Genomic DNA, 18,499 nt, shown 5'->3' with positions numbered 1-18,499 from the left:
AAACCTGGAACTAGAATCTAGAACCAAAGATTCTAGAACAGAGCTCAACAGCACACACAGCAAAGATTTTAATCTAGAGCATAGAGCTGATGCATACTGTAGAACACTCATCTGTAGAAGACCTCTTTCTAAGCAGAGCCCAGACAGATTTCTGATCATCATATATGAAATTAATTGACAAAGACTTTTTTTTTCAGTTGGTGCTAACATTGTGTCTTCAAAAGTGATACAAGGTGAATGAGTAGTGATATGCTTTCAACTATTGTCATTGTATGGTGAATGTTTTATAACAATAAACTTTACACTTGAACGTGATACCACTGTCACCTAAATTCCAACAATATATTTTTTCCATGACAGTGACTGTTTTTAATTAGAGGGGGAATGCCTGCCTTCATTTCCTGTCTAGACTGGGCTGCTCATGAGATCAGTGGTAGGCAATTATTTGCATTTAAGTTGACTGCCTGGATTTAATGGATTTATGAACGACTTTCATTTAGCTGGCATTGGACTCAGGAGGAAAAACACACACACAAACTCACATGAGCGCCTAGCAAAATGAGCATTTAGTATTTGCAATTTAGTCCTGGGTCAAAACGATTTAAAACTCACAAACTAACCCAAAGGACAAAGGCCTGACACCACCACCACCAATTGCACTGCCATTAGCTCAGTTGGTGCAAATTAAGGTCTGCTAACATGTTGAGTAGCACATTTAGGCAATATTGTTGCAGTGGTGTGCTTTACCATCAAAATAATAATGGAAGATTATAACAAATGTAGGCCTAGTTGCTTATGAATTGTTGCTTTTTGGATGCCTAAGGTAATCAATCTAGATAAAGTATCTATCTATCTATCTATCTATCTATCTATCTATCTATCTATCTATCTATCTGAATTGTTGCTGCATGCATATACAATGAGCTCCTTTCATTTGCAGCCTACAGTGCAAATAGGTTGATACTGATATCAATATTATGTGTAATAAATACATTTAATTAAAATGATTTACAGTATACAAATTGAACAATCAAGGAAATGCCATAATAATATATATATTATGTGTGTATATTTATGTGAGTGTGTGTGTGTGTGTGTGTGTGTGTGTGTGTGTGTGTGTGTGTGTGTGTGTGTGTGTGTGTGTGTGTGTGTGTATTAGTTTATTCCCACAACTAGTATTAGTCGTCAATTTGTCGGTGACCTTTAGGAAATGGGTCGGCGAGGTGCATTGTCTCTTTTTTTCCTGTAGATGGGGAAAGCAAGCTTATTCCTAATCCTGGAATTCAGTGGGCGTGTCCAATGATGTTTCGTTTTTCCCATGTAGTCCTCACTGATGACGCACTTCCTGAGGGGCAGTGTGGACCACCTCTCCGAGCTGTTCGTAGAGGGGTGGTGTATTTTTTATGTTGTTTATTTATTTAATTTCACTGTTTTTGAAACGATTTGATGTTCGTTTAGGTGGTTTATGTCTCAACCAAATATGTGGCTGACGCAATTCCGCCGTACTTCGCTTTCCTGACATTGTGTTTGGGTAATATACGGGGGTAGCAGAAGCCATCGAAAAGTTTCCCCTTTGTACTGTACAAGATAGAGCGATATGTGGATAGTCGTAAAGTAATGTGCTACGGACTGTGAGAAGGAAGAGGATCTAAGACACGCGGCTAACTGTTCTGCTGGTTAGCCCATTCGCTAACGTTACTTATCAACTGCCTTGAGTGTTTGCCTTGTATATGGATCCCTGCCACCTGAAAAGGACAAGCCACTGGGCTGCAAATGAAGCATGAAGCCGTGTCTACGGTGTGTGGTTGTTTTCTGGACCTCCGTGGTTTAAGTAAAATTCCGATCGGTCACTCCAAGGAACCCCGAGTCAAGACTGGTCTTTCAAGGCAAGAGCAAGACTGTTTGGATAATTTTGGTGAAAACGTGTTCGGAGCTGAGATCTTGCGCAGTATAGGCTATTGACAGCCAGCGGAAGACAAATATTCCCAGTCGTGAGCCCAACACAGGCTACAAGGATATTTGGAATATTGGGAATATCGCAGCTCTAGTTCTACTCCGTGCAGTTGTGGTAGACTTCTACGGTAAGTAGTCACGTTACCACACTTTTGCGTCTGACAAAGTGAGGTGGTTTGTATGTTGATGTCGTGGGACGGGGTGGGACTTGTTTGGGTAACGTTAGTTAGCCTATAACCGAGGCCAACTTTTCTCCCGTGTTTGCAAGATTAAACTTTTGCCTGTAGGCTAAAGTTAGTCGACTCGTAACGTTGTCGTCATGAGCAGGTATGTATGTGAAGTTTGCTGTAACTTTGCTGTTTGAACATAGATAGGAAAACCTGGTTTGTGAATTGTTATAGTTGACTATTCCTGAAAAAAAAAAAAAAATGGTGCGCAAAATGTTGAGGTATTTCAATCAGCTAATGGCAATCATGGGAAAACATCACGGACGTTCTAACCGATTGGTTTACCTAACGCAAAGAAGTTTACAAGGTTGTTACATTTTTAGATAGTAGCCCATATTGGCTTTGGGAACTTGACTTGGTCTCGTTCAAGTTCACCCTACGTATATGAAAACATTGAACATAGAGGAAAGCCAGTCGTATCAGCCATGAGCGCAGAACGGTGTCACATGTGACTCACTCCTCTGGGATTGACAACATTTGCCCAGAGCAAATTATGACCCGATATCTGTAGTAAAATGGATAAACTCAACTCATTTGGGTAAAAGCAGGCAATATCCTGTTAAAAAATAGTAGGCGATACCCCCCCTCCCCCCAAAAATCTGGAACATCAATCTAGTCCCTGTGTAAAATGAAGTATCTTATCAAATGTCACAATCTCTAGGTAAGATCACATTTATGATAAAATATGTGCATAACTACGGAGTTTGAAAGAAAAAAGAAACACTTAGCCTAGGCTATGTGAAATAATTTTTGACCCCTACTGGAAATCGTGACGTCTGTGTTTTCACATTCATGTTGGCTTGATGTTTCTGCGAGATTGTCTTTTGAGTGATTCGGCCTTCGCTTTAGTTTTTGGTTAATGCGTTTTCTCCATCTCGCTTGCATTTTCATTGTAGTACAGTAGGCTACGGCCACATTTCTATGAAGTCATATTTGTGCCCCTTCGTTGAAAATATGATCTTGTGAAACTGGTAAATCTGAGAGGAGGTTTTGAGTTTATATTCGGTTTGATTAGGCTATACATGAATAAGAGGGTAAATGAACTGGATTCTGACCCAGTAAGTCAGCAGAGTCAGTGCATGGTGTTTAGATAATGTAATGGTTATGACCTTTAAGATATAGTTTCATGATATAAGTAAAATGTTAAGTGTTTCATAAAATTCAACTACTTCAGTCGAAGATGCGAATGCAATGTTGCTTGAATAGTTTTTTTTACACCCCGTGACGTGGGGCTGCGAAGGAAGGCGTGCTTTTGAAGTGAGGGCGTGCGGAGTTAAAAAGCCTGTTAGGCAAGGTGCGCTCCTTCTTTCTTCCAACACTGGACGATAGTTCATCTTCAACAAACACTGACCTGGAACTTTGACGTGAGTAGGCTATTGCTCCCCTGCACATATCTTGTCTGCTATTTAGTTGATGCTGGTGTTATTTGTTTATTTTGTGTGTAAGCGCAGCTAAGGTCAGTTGATTTGTCTTTTACTGAATGACAAGGGTTCATTTAGCTCTGCTTGACAACATAACCAAGTAGTCTATTATGAGCTATGAGCTCACTTTAATCGCAGTAGTCAGAGACCGCAGAACTTACTGTAGCTTGCGGGAATTACTTGATAAGAAAACTTTTAGATAGGGTGTCCAAAATAAGATAAGCTGTGATTTTTAAAGTATATATTTATAGGCTATATGTTTGTGCTTGGAAGCGTCATCAGACCAACTATCTCGATATTGCAGATAATATGCAAGATGGGTCTGTTTACAGTACAGTCCTTCTTTTGTTTTCATGACAATCCTTCAAATAATTTATTTGCCCAATGATTTTGGAGCAGCCTCTCTCTCTCTCTCTCTCTCTCTCTCTCTCTCTCTCTCTCTCAGTATGGTTTAAGAGATGTCTGGACTATACTTTAAGACGACAGATGCTTTGAGTCTCCTTTTCTTTATTCTCACCCCTTGCAAAATGTGCTATCCCTGTCATCCTCAAACGTTTGAGGAGAGAAATGGAGGCTCTCTGTAAGTGGGGAGCAGCAGCTCCATTTGAAAGGGAAATGTCTGTCTGTTTTGACTTCAATGGATGGTGAAGGTCTGGGGCTACTCTGACTGCCTGATGCTAGACAGAGTTCCCCATCGTCTGTGTCCTCGGCCACCCTGCCTCCCACATTGTTGTCTTCCATTTCCTCGTTGTTCAACTTTTCATCTCCCGTTCACTTGATGCATGTGTTTCAGTGGGCTGCATTTCATGGTTGACTGTGGCTGTTCCGTGTTTCCTGCAAGAGGAGTATGGCATCTTATCTGCCATCAGTTACTGTAGGCTTTTAACAGCGATAACATCTCCCACGTAGAAAGACTCAGGTGTGGTTTTGCACAGCAGTTTTTCGACTAGGAGAAACAGTGTGTCGGTTTCGGTTTAATTTGGTTTAATTTGTCTGCTTGTAGAATCATTAAATGCTTTTGGTGTGTTGAACCTTAAAATGCATTTGTTAGGCATTAGGGCCTTATACTGTCCATTTCGAATTCATATGAAACTTCCATGAGACGTTTTGCAGATGCTCTTCAAAGGGGAACGTACAGATGTTTTGCATGTTTGCTGCCCTCAAATTTCCCGTGTGGTACCCTGCACATTGCCACAGGCAAATGTTCAGCAGATCCTGTCCGAACAGTGGAAAGTAGCAAAGCAGACAAAGTAACTCAGAAAAGAAAGAAATGATAAAGGATGGAAGAAAATACCATCACTTGTTCCGTGGTCATCACTCACTTGGGTCACCATAATGGGGCACAACTTCTGAGAAGTGAACATATCATCGCTGTCGATGAAAACAACGTATCTCCACTTCTGATGATTTTTTAACTTTTTACTATAAATAGAATGTTCACCTTCTCACGTCATCTGTTTTGTACACCCTCCAACAGTAGCAGTGTTGAGCATTAATTGCTCATAGGCTACTTCGTTCAACTGCAGAAAGAGCTGTTACCGAAAGGCTGCTTCTGCTAGTTTCCAAAGTTGATGGACTAAAACTAGCCTATATGCAGTTTGAACTACAGTGTTGTTTGAAACCTCTGCAATGCTAAATAAAAGATTGGTTAAAGTAGTAGGCAGGCAGCGTTTTCCCTAGATATATTAACTTCATGAAGAGAGAACAGAGATTTTTGCATGAGATGTGGGAGAGAATAAGAGTGCAGGGTCGCTAAAAGGCTAAGGTTGGATGAAGTGCAGTTCAAAAGTAACTGTAAGCATTACATGTTTTATAACTAGACTTTTCGGCAAGTTGTTTTAAACATCAAAAATCTGAGAGCATGCATACGTTAAAAAGAATGCAGGCTAATGTGATGTGGCCATTCTAAACAATGATAAACAAAACACTTTTTTCACCTATAGCTTGAAAAAGAACCGTCCATTTAAACTTATTTTTTTTAAAAAAATCTGAATAATACTATGACTGAATCAAGAAAATGACTGTCTTAAATAGACACTGTAGCCTACTGATTTTGATGACCCGAAGTGCAATTATTTTGAAACAACACTCTTTTACCTGAAAAGCAATGATTTTGGACATATACTGTACGTATTATTCATCAGACAGTGTGTTGACATTTACAGCAGCCTATGGTTTTCCTTTTGAGTTGCTTTGGTGTAGAAGAGGAAGAAATTGTAGCTGAACGAGTACAACAGGTTGTTTTTGCTGCTCCTCCTGTAAAAATGCAAAAAATTTTGAGGTTGGACATTTATGTGACACAAAAGTACTGCTGAGTACTCTGAGAAGGTGTTTGGCATTAAGCATACATTAGCAGTCAGAGAGCTCTTCCTGAAATGTGATTTGTGAGCTACAGTACTTTCCTATATATTAGCTGCATTGTGTATAAGCTGCAGGACAGTGTTTTATGCCAGTTAAAAGAAGCAAAACCATATTAATACCATATTAACTGCCCCGTGTATTAACCTCATAGCTGAGGAAATTTAGCAAAATCAATGTATAAGCTGCGGCTAATAGTTGGGAAATTATGGTATGTGCTGCCATTCTTAGTCTCGGTAGGCATAAACTGCTTTGCCTAAGTGCAGTCATTCAAAATGATGACTCAGTCACCATTTAAAACCAACTTTTGATATTTGTTCTCTCTTTTCTGAAAATTAGTTCTAAACTCCTGAAATAAATGCTAAATACTGTAAGCACAGTATCGGCAACTAAAAGATGCACCACAGTATGTAGAATGTAGCCTACATTTTGTTTTTGATGTGTGACTACCCTTAACAAACTTTGGCAAGATTTGCTGGATATGAACCTTCAGAAATGTCTCCGTGACCCTCACTTTAGGGCTGGGTATCGGCACAGATGCCATATGTTAAGCCATCAAAATGAACCTTGAAAACAATCTTTGCTGAAATGCCCAGTATAGCCTAAAAGTTTGATCCAGAAATGTAGACCAATAGATTGATATTTTAAAGGACAAGTTTTAAAAATGACTGTGAATGAATGATTAAATTAGATACATTTTTGCACACCCCTACCTCATTCACTCAATCAGAAGCTCATACAATTTCTAAATTATGCATGGGCTTCCAGGGATGTCACATTTTTGAATACTGCAGCTGATAGACTAGGCAGCATGGGGAGAGGATGGAGGAAGATTGAGATTTAATTTAAAATCGTGTTTGAATGCGCGCATGAAATGCTCAAATCTTTAATGCAAGTCAGATTCATGTAGTTGAAGTATAGGTGCCATGTTCATTATTTAAGTCTTCAGTACACCAACTGACCACAGGAAGACTGCTTTTCAACGTTCTACAGGTGGGCTTTTACACAGTTGGTGTCTAGCAGTCACGGCCAGATGTACCCCTATGACCTCCCAATATGTAACTGAAGTAGTGAATGGGGGGCCAGGCAGAAAGAAAGAAAGAAAGAAAGATAGCGTTAATCTTGCGCCACATGGTTGAGGAAGTCCAGCAAGGGTGCTGAGTCGTTTTGCCATTTCTCGGAGAGAAATATTTTAACTGACATGGGTTTCTTGTTAGTGCCTTGCCTCAGGGGAACACAAACTGTTCATCCATTTTAGAAGTCTGTCACTCTGTCTTTCTCCTCTTGTTCTGCTGACCCCTCTCTCACCCTCTCTCTAGCTGTTGGCTCTTCTCTAAATGTTGTCGTTTTGATATATCTTGATTTCTGAGTTTACATATTTGTGTAATTGGAATTAACATATTGACCACAAAGACTGAAGATTGTTTAAGAACATGCAGCATTTTGGAAGTTTTTGCGCTCATACCGTGTCAACTCAACCCTTTCATTGGCTCATGTTGCATTAGTCTGTGTTTTTTTCCTTTTTCCTATGTAGCATTTTTGGAACCATGGGTTCTTGTCCACAGCAGTGGAGTGACATCATGCCCAATACTGTGTTGCTTATATAAACAAACATGTCTACTTTGCATTATTTTTCATATCCTGCCATGTTGAAATCCAGTCGTCAGTTGAAATTTCCTGAGAGGATTGGAAATGTATGCTTTTCTTGGTTGAAAAGGCAGTATGATAATAGACATCTATTTAGAGATGAAGCAACAAGGAACACTTGACATACGATCAATAGGCTATATAATGTATTGTGCTCACTGACAATACACAGGTAAATTATTTATGTAAGTTCAGTGGCATTACTGTAGTATGCAGGGCAATTTAAAGTAATTTATTGAAAGATTTTTTATGAAGACTCAAAAAAATCCATTTGTCTGTGACCCAGGGAATTGGAATACCTACTTAGTTTTAGTGGAGTCAGCCTTAATTCAATCCCTTCTGTTTCGCAGACTGTATTTTGTAGCTTGAATCATCAAAGCAGGGTGTCCATTTACTTGATATTATGTGTCATGTTTTCCCCCCTGGGAAGCCTCATTGCTTAAATACTCTCCTTTCCCCTGTCGCCAGGTGATCTCTTTGCTGTACTGATTCCGAGACTCCCTCCATCCATCCCTTCATCTCTCTCCACCTCTGCATCTCCCGGCTAGCTGACGCCCCTGCCGTGCAAGTACCAAGGCTAGTGCAGGCCCACCACAAAGGCGCCTGTGCTCCGGGACTTGGGTCGCACCGCGTCGGTTGCCAAAGACCTCACCAACCCCCCTACCTCCCCCCTCCCCCCTCCACCACTCAGGCCCTCTGATGGATCTCCAGTCTGCTCGCCTGCTGCTGGGGACTGTGCTGCTCGCCCTGACCGTGTCGTTGAGCCCAGGCCTGGCTGAGAAGGTCTACACCAACACCTGGGCTGTCCACATCAACGGTGGGGAGCCAGAGGCCAACCGCATCGCCGAGAAGCACGGCTTTGTCAACCTTGGACATGTGAGTACAGAGTTAAAGTGTGGGTGTGTGTACATACCTAATGCGTTACGTGTTTCTGATGTGAACAATATCTATCTTAGTGTAAGTTAGTGTAAGTGTGACTGAGAGAAACTTAAAATTGTGTGTATGGAGCCCAGTAGGTTTTGGAACGCTGAAATAATTGAACCGGAGTTAGGTTGTGCGTTGTGTTGTAAACATGTTTGGATGTGTGAACAGTGTGTAAAAGTTATTTTAACTTAGAATTTAGTTTTTTTTTTGTTTGGTTTTATCAACAATTTTCTTTCACATCACATGTGGGCACCGTCAGGGTATAGGTGTCTAGTGAATGGAGCTTCTCAGGAATGTGTGTGTGGTCTTGTGTGAGCATGTTGTACTGTCTGAAATGTTATGGGTTTTCTGGAATTGCTGTTTAACTATTGGGTTGTGTGTACGCCTGTGTTTCCGTGTAAGTGTATTTGCGTGCGCCTTTGCTTCCGTGTGTGTGTTATGTAAGGTAATATGATCTGAACTGAAGAGCTATGAGAGATTGGCCTGTAAATGCATCTGCTCACAGTAGATACTTGTAAGGCAGGTTAATTTACAAGGAACTTTGGAGCTTATAGACGATAAGAGGGTGTGGACATGTTTGTTCGATCTTGGAAACCGGGGCTGACGCAATGGAGGTCACAGTAGTGTAGGAAACCAAAGTTGCTGCCAAAGACTTTAGAGTCCACTGCTGTTCCTCATCTCAAGTGTTACAGCCTCATTTCCAGTTACAGAGTTGTCTCAAGTCTTTTTAATAACTGCTGACAGAGACATAATTCTCCATGTATGCTATGGGTTATGTGTGAGCTCCTCTGGCATTACTGACAGTCGGTCAGTTTCTGTTCATCGGGAAGAACCTAATGAAGTCCTCCTGACCAATCAAGAGAAGGGATTAGGATCAAGTCAGTGGTGTTGCCCAGGTCAGCATTCCTTGTCAGGCCTACTCTGCAGAATCTTGTGATAAGCACTCTTCTGGCCGTGGAGGAAATTTCTGCACCCTGAATCATCTCTTCATGGAAATGCATTGGTGCGCTGACTGAGTCAATGAAGAGTCTAATGTGAGAATATGAAAGTAAAAATGTAAATTTGATGAGTTCCTGTTTTTAGTACGTCTTTGATGCTCCACCACAGCTAACTGTCAGAGGAGTTGCGGTAGGAGCGGTAGGACACAACAAATAGCAACAAAAAAAAACAGCTACAGTAAGAATGCTTACTCGGTCAAGCTGTTTGGTATTAGAGCCAGTCGGAATGCTGGTGAAGCTCTCCAGGCTTGTGTGTTCGCCACTACAGCAGCCTTATCTGGCCTCCATGCTTCCTGTGCCATGTCCACTCTCATTACCTCTGAGGAGACGGCGATAGGACTGGAAGCGCTCCTGAAGGGCCCGCTTCACGATATCGCGTTGATCAGCGGGGCTGTTTTCGTACTTGAGAGAGAACTGTAATGGAGAACCAATGTTCTTGCTCAAAACAGCTCCAGGTTGGGAATGGAGGTCTTTTTTTTTCTTTCACAGGAGGTGGTTCTTAACTCTATCTTTGCTAAAAATGGTCCAAACAGCAACAGAGATGATATGAGACCCAGGGAGGTGGTGGAGCCCAACGGCTTTCCCCCCCCCCTTTTCCCGGCTCAGCAGGGGTGTAACAGGAGGCTTTTACTGTTCCTTCTGAATGACGCCTGTCATGCCCTCAGTGCTAAGATCAGGTGTTGAAATTCTCGCCGCAACACAATCATGTGGAATACCCCTTCTCCCGCCTCATCCCCACCCATTTTCCTCTCTTCCTGCTCTTTGTCTGTCGCATATTTTAAATGGGCTTTGTCCTCTCTGGCGCAGAGCTGTCTCTAAAGGTATTCTGTTGTTGTATTGTTTTTTTTTTACACATTAGTGTAAGATAGGTAGTTCAATCTTTTGTCAAAAATCCCTTATGACGTTGCCTTGGTTTGTGTGTTACACTGTCATTGTCCTTTTTGGTTAACTGAAAAGGCGGCCGTTGAACATTTTTGGTTCCACTGAGAGTGAAACAGAACAGACACCATTACCTTTCAACCTTCCTGAAACAGCTGTCCCTGTGGTTTATAGACCTCTCTTGAACAACACTGTTTGGACAGTGTGTGCATGTGGGCTTGTTGAAACAGATGATGCGGCACACAGTCCTCTGACCCAGGTACATACAGTGCTTTCCTGCTGCGAAGGACTTTGAACTCCGAAACTGGTAGATGAACCTCTGTCTAGGGAAAAGACAAGCGCGGGATCCACTGATGTCACGAGCGGTTAAGATTTAGGATATGCTGCCGTGTTCCTACGTTTCTCCTATTTCCTTTCATTATCTGTTCGGTTTCTCTGCTGCGACCCCTTTGAATTATTGAGCTTCCTCCGTTTGCATATAGTTAGCACAGTGGGTGGGTGTTGAAATGAATTAAACATATCCTGTCAGCGTGCCGTTCTAGTCTCTGGTTGCATCAGAGACCCCTTCCAACTGCTGGCATGAGAGGAATGAGCTTGTTTACAGTGCGATCATTTCCGCAACTCAACTCTCTCCATCTTTCATGACTTCCTGTTTCATGGCTACATACTCACACACGGTCCACAAGCGTCTCTCCAGAAATGTTTAATTTAGTAATTACAGACGTAAAACTCTGTGTGTAAATGAGCGCGAAAGGCTTTTCTTCCCGCCAAGCAAAACCTTGCCTTGTGGCACACTGCGCGTCCCTTACGCACGATCTGAGAAAGCGAAAGCTCCAAGACTCTGGCCATCAATGTCTATTTTTCTTCCAAAATGTTGCAAACGGAATGCAATTTCTGAGGGGGAAAAAACCCTCCATTTGGAATTTGGTTTGTGGGACGCTGAGGGAGTGAATTCCATATACAACTCAAGACTCCATAATGGCCTGCCGACCTGCTCAGGGCTTGTGTGATGTATGGAGCCCTCTGCCTAACGTGGTTTGATTGGAGCGTGGGCTCCAGCAGGGTGGTAATTGATGGAAATGATAGCCTCAGGGAGAGACACTGAAGTAGGAGGGAGACCCATAACTCTCTGGCACCTCCAAGCACTCTGACAGGGGGGAGCTCAGTGCTCCACAAACGCTTGGAGTGGGAGACATTTTGGAAAATGGCCGCCAAGGGGGTGGTGTGTGTATATGTCTGTGTGTGTGTGGGCTGGGGCTTTTCTGCTGAAGATCTGTGAGGGCCCTACGGCTAAAACTGTCCTTCAGTGGACTCTTTGCTAAATTGCCTGGGCTATTTGGGTGAAACGAATTCTCAATCAGCAGGAGTTAGAGGTCCTGTCAGGTTGAGAGTGACTTTATAAGGTAGTGGGCACCTTGTTTTTTTATTTAATTTTTCTTATCTTGTTTTCTATTTCCTGTGTATGTCCAACCTTTGGATGCTTTGTACTGGTTCCATCACTTCTGGTCTGTCCAAGTCTCACAGTTAATTAAAGGGTGGAGTCATCCTCTTAGGGCTTGGTTATCTGTGTGCTTATCGCTGACAGACATGGGCCCTATTTTCTTCCCAAGGACTATTCACATGCTTCTGTCCTTTCTCCTCAGAGTGGAAATCAATTTGTAATTAGTGGCCTCTCTTGAGACCAGTCTGGCTGGCTGATCAGAAGTTGTTACTGTTGTTGACGGGAGACGAAATGGCAATTATTCCGTTGTGTTTGTAACAGATGAAGATGACGCTGAAGTAATTAACACAAACGCACTGCCGCGTCGAACATGAGAGACAAGGTAAGGGGATGGAAAGCTGTGACTCGAGAATTGACTGAAAAGTGAACTTTCTTGTTGGGTATTCTACGCTTGCTTCAATGCCCTGTTAAGCTGGCGATAGGCGTATTAGCATGGGAATGAGAACCGCTTGTTATTAGTCAGGTCTAAATGGTGCAGATCGTATTGGGTTTCTCCCTCGACTGACGAGCCAATTTTGGTTGCTCCATCGGCCGAATCGGTTATTTTGCACCGCGAATGTGATTTAGCCTAACTGGCATAGCTTGTAGAGCCTCTGCATTGCAACCATATGGCTGCCGTTGGCCCTGGACCAGACTTTCGTAAAGACTGTGTTTGGTCAGTCAAGAATATATGGCCTTTAATCAAACTGCCTCTCGCCTCTCTCTCTTTCTCTCTCACATTGTCCTTTTGAAAGAAAGCCTTTTGGGTCTGGCTCAAGGGAGGCTTCCTCAGTTTTTCGTGGCTCAATTTGTTGGAAAAATCGGCTTAACTTTTCATCCACTGCCTGAAATCGGTCTAGTAAGTCAAGCTTGCATGCTTCCACAGAGGCCCAAGGGGACCTCCAAAAGAATACTCACAAACTCAGACCTAGTTCTCTTCTTTTGACGTCAACTATATTTTATAATGTAGGCTAGTATGCGCGTACATTTCATATTTAATGCTATTTCAATTAGCCCTGACATTGGAAAGTTCTGTTTCGTAGGCTACTTTTTGAAATCAATCAAGCTTTTTCACATGCTGGAATGATTTTGGTGAATGTCTGTGAACAGCAGCCCGCAAAATTCTTTGATCAGACAGACAACAGCTCATTCCTTATCGCCGTCATAAGAATGAGATTCTCATATGGTAGACGACCTAAGAAGTGCTAAGAAGAAACATGTTTCCCGACTGATGGACAACATTAGCACCCACCAGCTAAGGCTGTGGCCCTGAATCATTTAAGGCTGAGTTGGGAGGAACTTATCAGATTTCCATTTTTCTTTCTATCCTTCTTTCTCGCACCCCCACCCCCCTCCTCCCCAGCGCTGAGTTTCTTCCTCTGTCTGATTGCTTTCGGCCGGTCTCTCCGGTCCATTCTCTCATTTCCTCTCTCCCGCTATCTTGACCTGTGCCCCCGCCTCACACCAGCCCGTGCCGTGTTTTACGTCTCTGGCGAGATTAGCGGACGCCCACCATAACTCAGATAAGGGCGAGCGCGAGAGCGCAGGCTGCACCTGGCCATCCTCACACCTCTCCCCCCCCCGCCCTTCACCTCCCACCCCCGCTCTTTATCAGCCTTTAGATTTAAATCTCCTCGCCTGTCCTCTCTGCCTGCTGGCTGCTGACGTCTCTCTTGACCTTCAGTGGCTGCCAGCATCCCCCCCAACCCCCCCCCCCCCCCCCCGCCTCAAACCAGCCACCCACCCACTAACCTACCTCAGAGCCAAGACCACAAATCACGGCCACGTTCTTAACTCCGCGGTAAACGAACGCAGCTGGAATTCCTCGTTCCGAACCCACCCCCGCCCGTACCACCCGGGCGCCCTCCCTTCACCCACGCACACGCTCACACCGCAGCTGCGCCACACGTCTCGCACGACCCACGGTGCCGTCGGGAGTCCTTCAGCCGAGCGCTGACGACTTCATTCGCCGGGCGGCGCGCTCGCCGTCGGGCTCGTGACACGGCGAAGTGTGTCGCGGGGGGGCGAACGCAGCAGAGGTCGTCACGTTTTGAGAACCCCATTAAGGATATAAAAGCAGGGCCAACGAGCGGACCGACAACCCCCCCGGGGGAGGCTGGCTGGGGGGGCGATGGGGGTGGGATGAGCGAGACGGCCCATAACGTAGCGGCTGCGCTGAAGCGCAAGGTAATGAATGTGGTGATTTGAGAATGGTAATGAGGAGCGCTCACGTTAGATTTATGTCAGGACCAAGGGTGGGGTGAGGGCGACTCGCTGCCTGGTCGGCGAGTGCTTTGGGGCCCTCAAACCCAATTCTCCCTCTCTCTCTCTCTGTGTGTGTGTGTGTTCGTGTGGGTTGGTTAGAGGGAGAACGCGCCTCCTTTTTTTTACTCCCTTTCTGACCCCCAACCCCCCTCCCTCCCCCCGAACACGGGCTCTGAAGCTTGTCCAGACACCTCTTATCGTTATACTGCGCTGGCGTGTGGCTGATTCACGGCCGCCCTGGCCCCTCGCGGCGCGACTGGAGTCGAGAGCCAAAGTCGAGCGCAGGGGAGGATGGCGCCCCAGAGGACGAGGGCGTCGGAGGGCATTGTGGGTAAAAACCCGAGGAGAGAAACCGCGTGGAACGGGTACATCTGGACAGCGCCGATGTTAGGCCTTATCTGATCAAACTGGCCTCATTGTCATTTAAGGAACACTGAGCAGTATTGGGAGGGGTGGGGGGTGGACATGTTGGAATGTCGTGAAAGTGTGCATGTGTGTGGTTTTGTTTGTGTAGTTTTGTTATTTAGTTTGTGTATGATGATTCAATTTACTATAAACGTTGGTCCATTTTTCCTTATACTTCAGATTGAGGCGTTTATATTGGTCTCTCCCTCTCTCTCTCTCTTTCTCTCACTCCTTTTTCATTCCTCTTTGTTTCCAGGGAAAAGCCCTTGTTCCATTCCTGGTGTTTAAGCATCATTAGTCCCACGATCAAAGCAGGTTTTTTATGGCCACCGCAAAACGTAGGGGGTTTTATTTCTCAGAAATGGATCTGCTGAAGAATTTCCTCCAGCTGTGCGCGCTGAGCTTTTGGCTTTTGGGAGGGGTGTTTGGTGTGTGTGTGTGTGTGTGTGTGTGTGTGTGTGTGTGTGTGTGTGTGTGAGAGCAGATCGCAGGTGTGTTATTGAAGGTGGTAGGGGGCCTTTATGACTTCATTGTCCTTGGGAGAATTGTCTCCCGCTAAGCTAACGTGTGTGTGTGTGTGTGTGTGTGTGTGTGTGTGTGTGTGTGTGTGTGTGTGTGTGTGTGTGTCACACACCCCACCCCTCCAAAAGCCTCCCTGCAATCCACACGGTGAGAGACAAGGTGAATGGCTCAGAGGGACTGACTGAGTGTGTGTTTAAAAACCCCGTCTTTGCTCTCTGTGTCTGCATTGAATATGATGTGGGTGGCGGGTTGACTTCAGTGAGCCATGTGAAAGTGGCTGTGGGATGCCATCGTAGTGGCACAGATTACTATGAATGGGGGGGGGGGATGCATTGATGTCATTCACCACTCCGTTCTCAGAGCGGCCCTGTGTCACAATGTTGGATACTGATATGCCACGCCATACAAACTTTTAATGGTCCAGTGACAGTCATATCGAGAACATGTTTGTTCTCCGCCAGATAACATTTGTGCTGGCTATGAAAAACACTTCTAAATGTTACTGCCCAAACATTGCTTCCCAGATAATGTGTGTTCCAGGCTATAAAACAAAATTGAATATCAGGGGCAGGAAAAAATAAGATCTGAACAAGCGCATGGGGCCCATTCATAATATAGACAAAGTTTGAACAAAATCTGAGACGCTGCAACAACAAGCTTATCTGATTTGACACAGAATGACATTTTGGCTTTCAAATCTGCCCCTGTCAAACCACCATTACGTTGTGCCAATGAATATCAGTAACAAATCGCCTGATATAGGGCATTTCTGAGAATTGAAGCGTGAATCGCGACATCAGTGAATTTCCCCCTTTTCTCAACCAGTTGGCATGTGTGCGCTGCTGTTTTGGAGGTTACACTGTTGCTCAATGGGCCGTGCAGAGAGCCTGGGGGCCAAAGGAGATGGCGGCCCCTCTATCGTGCGTCACAGACGGACGGACGGACTGATTGACTGGAAGCGAGACACTTAGAAAAAGCATGTAGACCTGAGTAATACATTAATCAGAAAGTACATCAGTGGGCAGAGTAGTACAACTCTTGTGTGGGTTTGTTTGTGCGTGCTAAAGAGATACAGACGGAGAACTAGAGATAGAGAGAGAGAGAGGGAGAGAAAGAGAGAGAGAAAAAGAGAGAGAAGGGACTGCTGAGTGTACACTGCATCAGTATTCAGATCTTTCTTTGAAAACGTTTAACACCCAGAACAAAGAATAGTGGACATGCTCATTATGATTCCGGTCCTCAAGCGCTGGTTATGCGAAATTGTGGCCGTCCAGATGCAAGGAGCAGGAACTGTGTTAATGAGCCTACGGTTTTTCTCGCACACGCTCAGTTCAAAGTCCACCGTTAACACCGCTAGCCACCTGCAGTCAGCAGGTCCAACAACGCCCGGAGACATATGTTCTTCCCATTCACAGTTCTTTCTTTCTTTTTTCTTTTTCTCTTTCTTTCTTTCTCTCTCTCTCTCTCCCTCTCTGCAACTCACTGACCAGAACCACGTTTCTTTCTCTGTTCTCCTTTCTTTTGCCTCTGCTCTTTCTCACTGTACTTTGCCCGTTCCCCTCTCTCCATCTCTCTCATTCTCTCTCTCTCTCTCTCTCTCATTCTTTCTCACACACACACAGGAAATAACTAGAGCCTGGAAGTGACCTTGTTGTTTTTCATCTGATGTGGTGGTGCGGTGTGTCTGCATGTTTTGGGGGTGGCAGTCTTCTCTGTGTGTGTGTGTGTGTGTGTGAAAGAAGTGCCATCTTCCCTGTTTGCCTCCTCTTGTGATCAAACACCCTCACACACACGCCAGCGCCTGCCTCTGAGCTGTGGTGTAGCATGCCAGCGGGATGCATGCATGCAGTGAGAGCTTCACACACCAGCATGCTGCTCTGCCACACTAGTGCTAAATTCACTAGTCTAATGTCACACACACACACACACACACACACACACTCCCTCTCTCTTTCTCTCTCTCTCTCTCTATTTTTCTCTCTCTCTCTCTCTCTCGCTTTTGCAGCCATGCACTTTCTCTATCGTTCCATCTATCACTCAGTCTCACACACACACACACACACACACACACACACACACACACACACACACACACACACACACACCCCAATGTGGTACCACACACATCCAGGCAGAGAGGCAGGCAGTCCCTACTGGCAGTGGAGCCCTCCCCCCGTTGCCCTGCTCACAGATGATAAATGACTGTTTTGACGGATTCCCATGGCTCCATAAGAACAGTCAGGAATCTACAAACGTACAGTAATAAGGCTACGTCCATGGGAACCCTCTCTCTCTCTCTCCCTCTCTCCCTTTCTGTCCTCCTCTCCCTCTCTCTTTCTCTATCCCGCCCTCTTGCTTTCAAACACTTTCCTTCTCTCGCTCTCTTTCTCTCCCACCACGTTGTCGTCTCCTACGGCGGACTCCTCTGGGTGGGTGTGGGCTCCCCCATCTTTCCTTTCTCTTTTTCCTTCTCTTTCCCTCGGTCCTGCTTTCTCTCACTCCCCATCTGTCTCTTTCCTCCCTCCGTGATGCTTCCTGTCTCCTACAGCGGACTGCTGTGGGTGGGTGTTGGGTTCTCTCTCCAGCGCTCCACCCTTCAGCAGGAGAAATGGTGTGAACCAGGGCAGACTGACGGACTGACTGCAGCTTGAGAGACATGACTAACCAAAACACACTACTTCACTGTTGCAGTGAGAAAGTTGCCTAGTATCTACAAGAGACAGAGGTGAACTAGAAAGAATAGGCTCTATTTGTGTGTGTTAGTGTGTGTGTGTGTGTGTGTGTGTGTGTGTGTGTGTGTGTGTGCAGTGTTTCCCACACATAGACAAATTTGTGGCGGTGCGCCACAGATTCAGCACCGGCCGCCACATATTGCGTTTCGTTATTCTTTTATTTATTTATTTATTCTTATTTTGAAACGCTATTGAAAAACACGCAGCATTCGTAAAGCTGAATTTCCTTTCCCTGCGCTCCCTCTCTGTCACTTGCGCGTCTGTCTCTCATACACACAAACACGCACAGCCCCTACCCTCCGTGCACACCGCGGCTGTCTGTCTCCATGAAAACCAACGAGATCATCGGTGGTCGCACTGATGCACCTGCATGACGCTGCTCGGGTAGAAGCATAAAGTTCTCCCGCAACTTTTGCAGTCTATGCGTGCAACTTAATTACCAAACAGTAGAAGTAAACTCATTCTCCTTGGCCCGCTCTCGTGCGCGCTTAATAGACAGCCGCCCTCCACATGCACATTTAATCCAAATAAAACATTCACAATTGTGGACGCATTGACGCACAGAAGACGACTAGCTAAATTACTGTTATATTCGGTTAGCATCATTAGTAGGCTATGCTGCAGACATTTGATTAAAACTCTTGCATTCAAGTTGACTGACCCAAGGAGAAAAAGTATTAGCTTACCT

The 18,499-nt window shown here is 44.7% G+C and overlaps 1 protein-coding gene across 3 annotated transcripts in view; it reads left to right on the top strand.

Moving 5' to 3' along the window:
- The first annotated feature begins 1,358 nt into the window (after positions 1 to 1,358).
- The window catches only part of furina (furin (paired basic amino acid cleaving enzyme) a), a 110,268-nt gene continuing 93,127 nt past the window's right edge, over positions 1,359 to 18,499 (top strand). Inside the window, exons 1-2 of one of the 3 annotated variants that reach the window (XM_062548985.1) lie at positions 1,359 to 2,081; positions 8,075 to 8,482. In XM_062548985.1, coding sequence (XP_062404969.1) covers positions 8,306 to 8,482 — 177 coding nt within the window. In that variant the 5' untranslated portion in view covers positions 1,359 to 2,081; positions 8,075 to 8,305. Of the gene's footprint in view, positions 2,082 to 2,150; positions 2,281 to 3,423; positions 3,545 to 8,074; positions 8,483 to 18,499 lie in introns of those variants that run through there. The other 2 variants (XM_062548986.1, XM_062548987.1) reach the window with 2 other exon arrangements.

Source organism: Sardina pilchardus, chromosome 11 (assembly GCF_963854185.1).
Source record: "Sardina pilchardus chromosome 11, fSarPil1.1, whole genome shotgun sequence".
In the NCBI taxonomy this organism is placed as follows: Eukaryota; Metazoa; Chordata; class Actinopteri; order Clupeiformes; family Clupeidae; genus Sardina; species Sardina pilchardus.
Note: the sequence above shows the minus strand (reverse complement) of the source record. Positions and strands in the feature narration are given on the sequence as shown.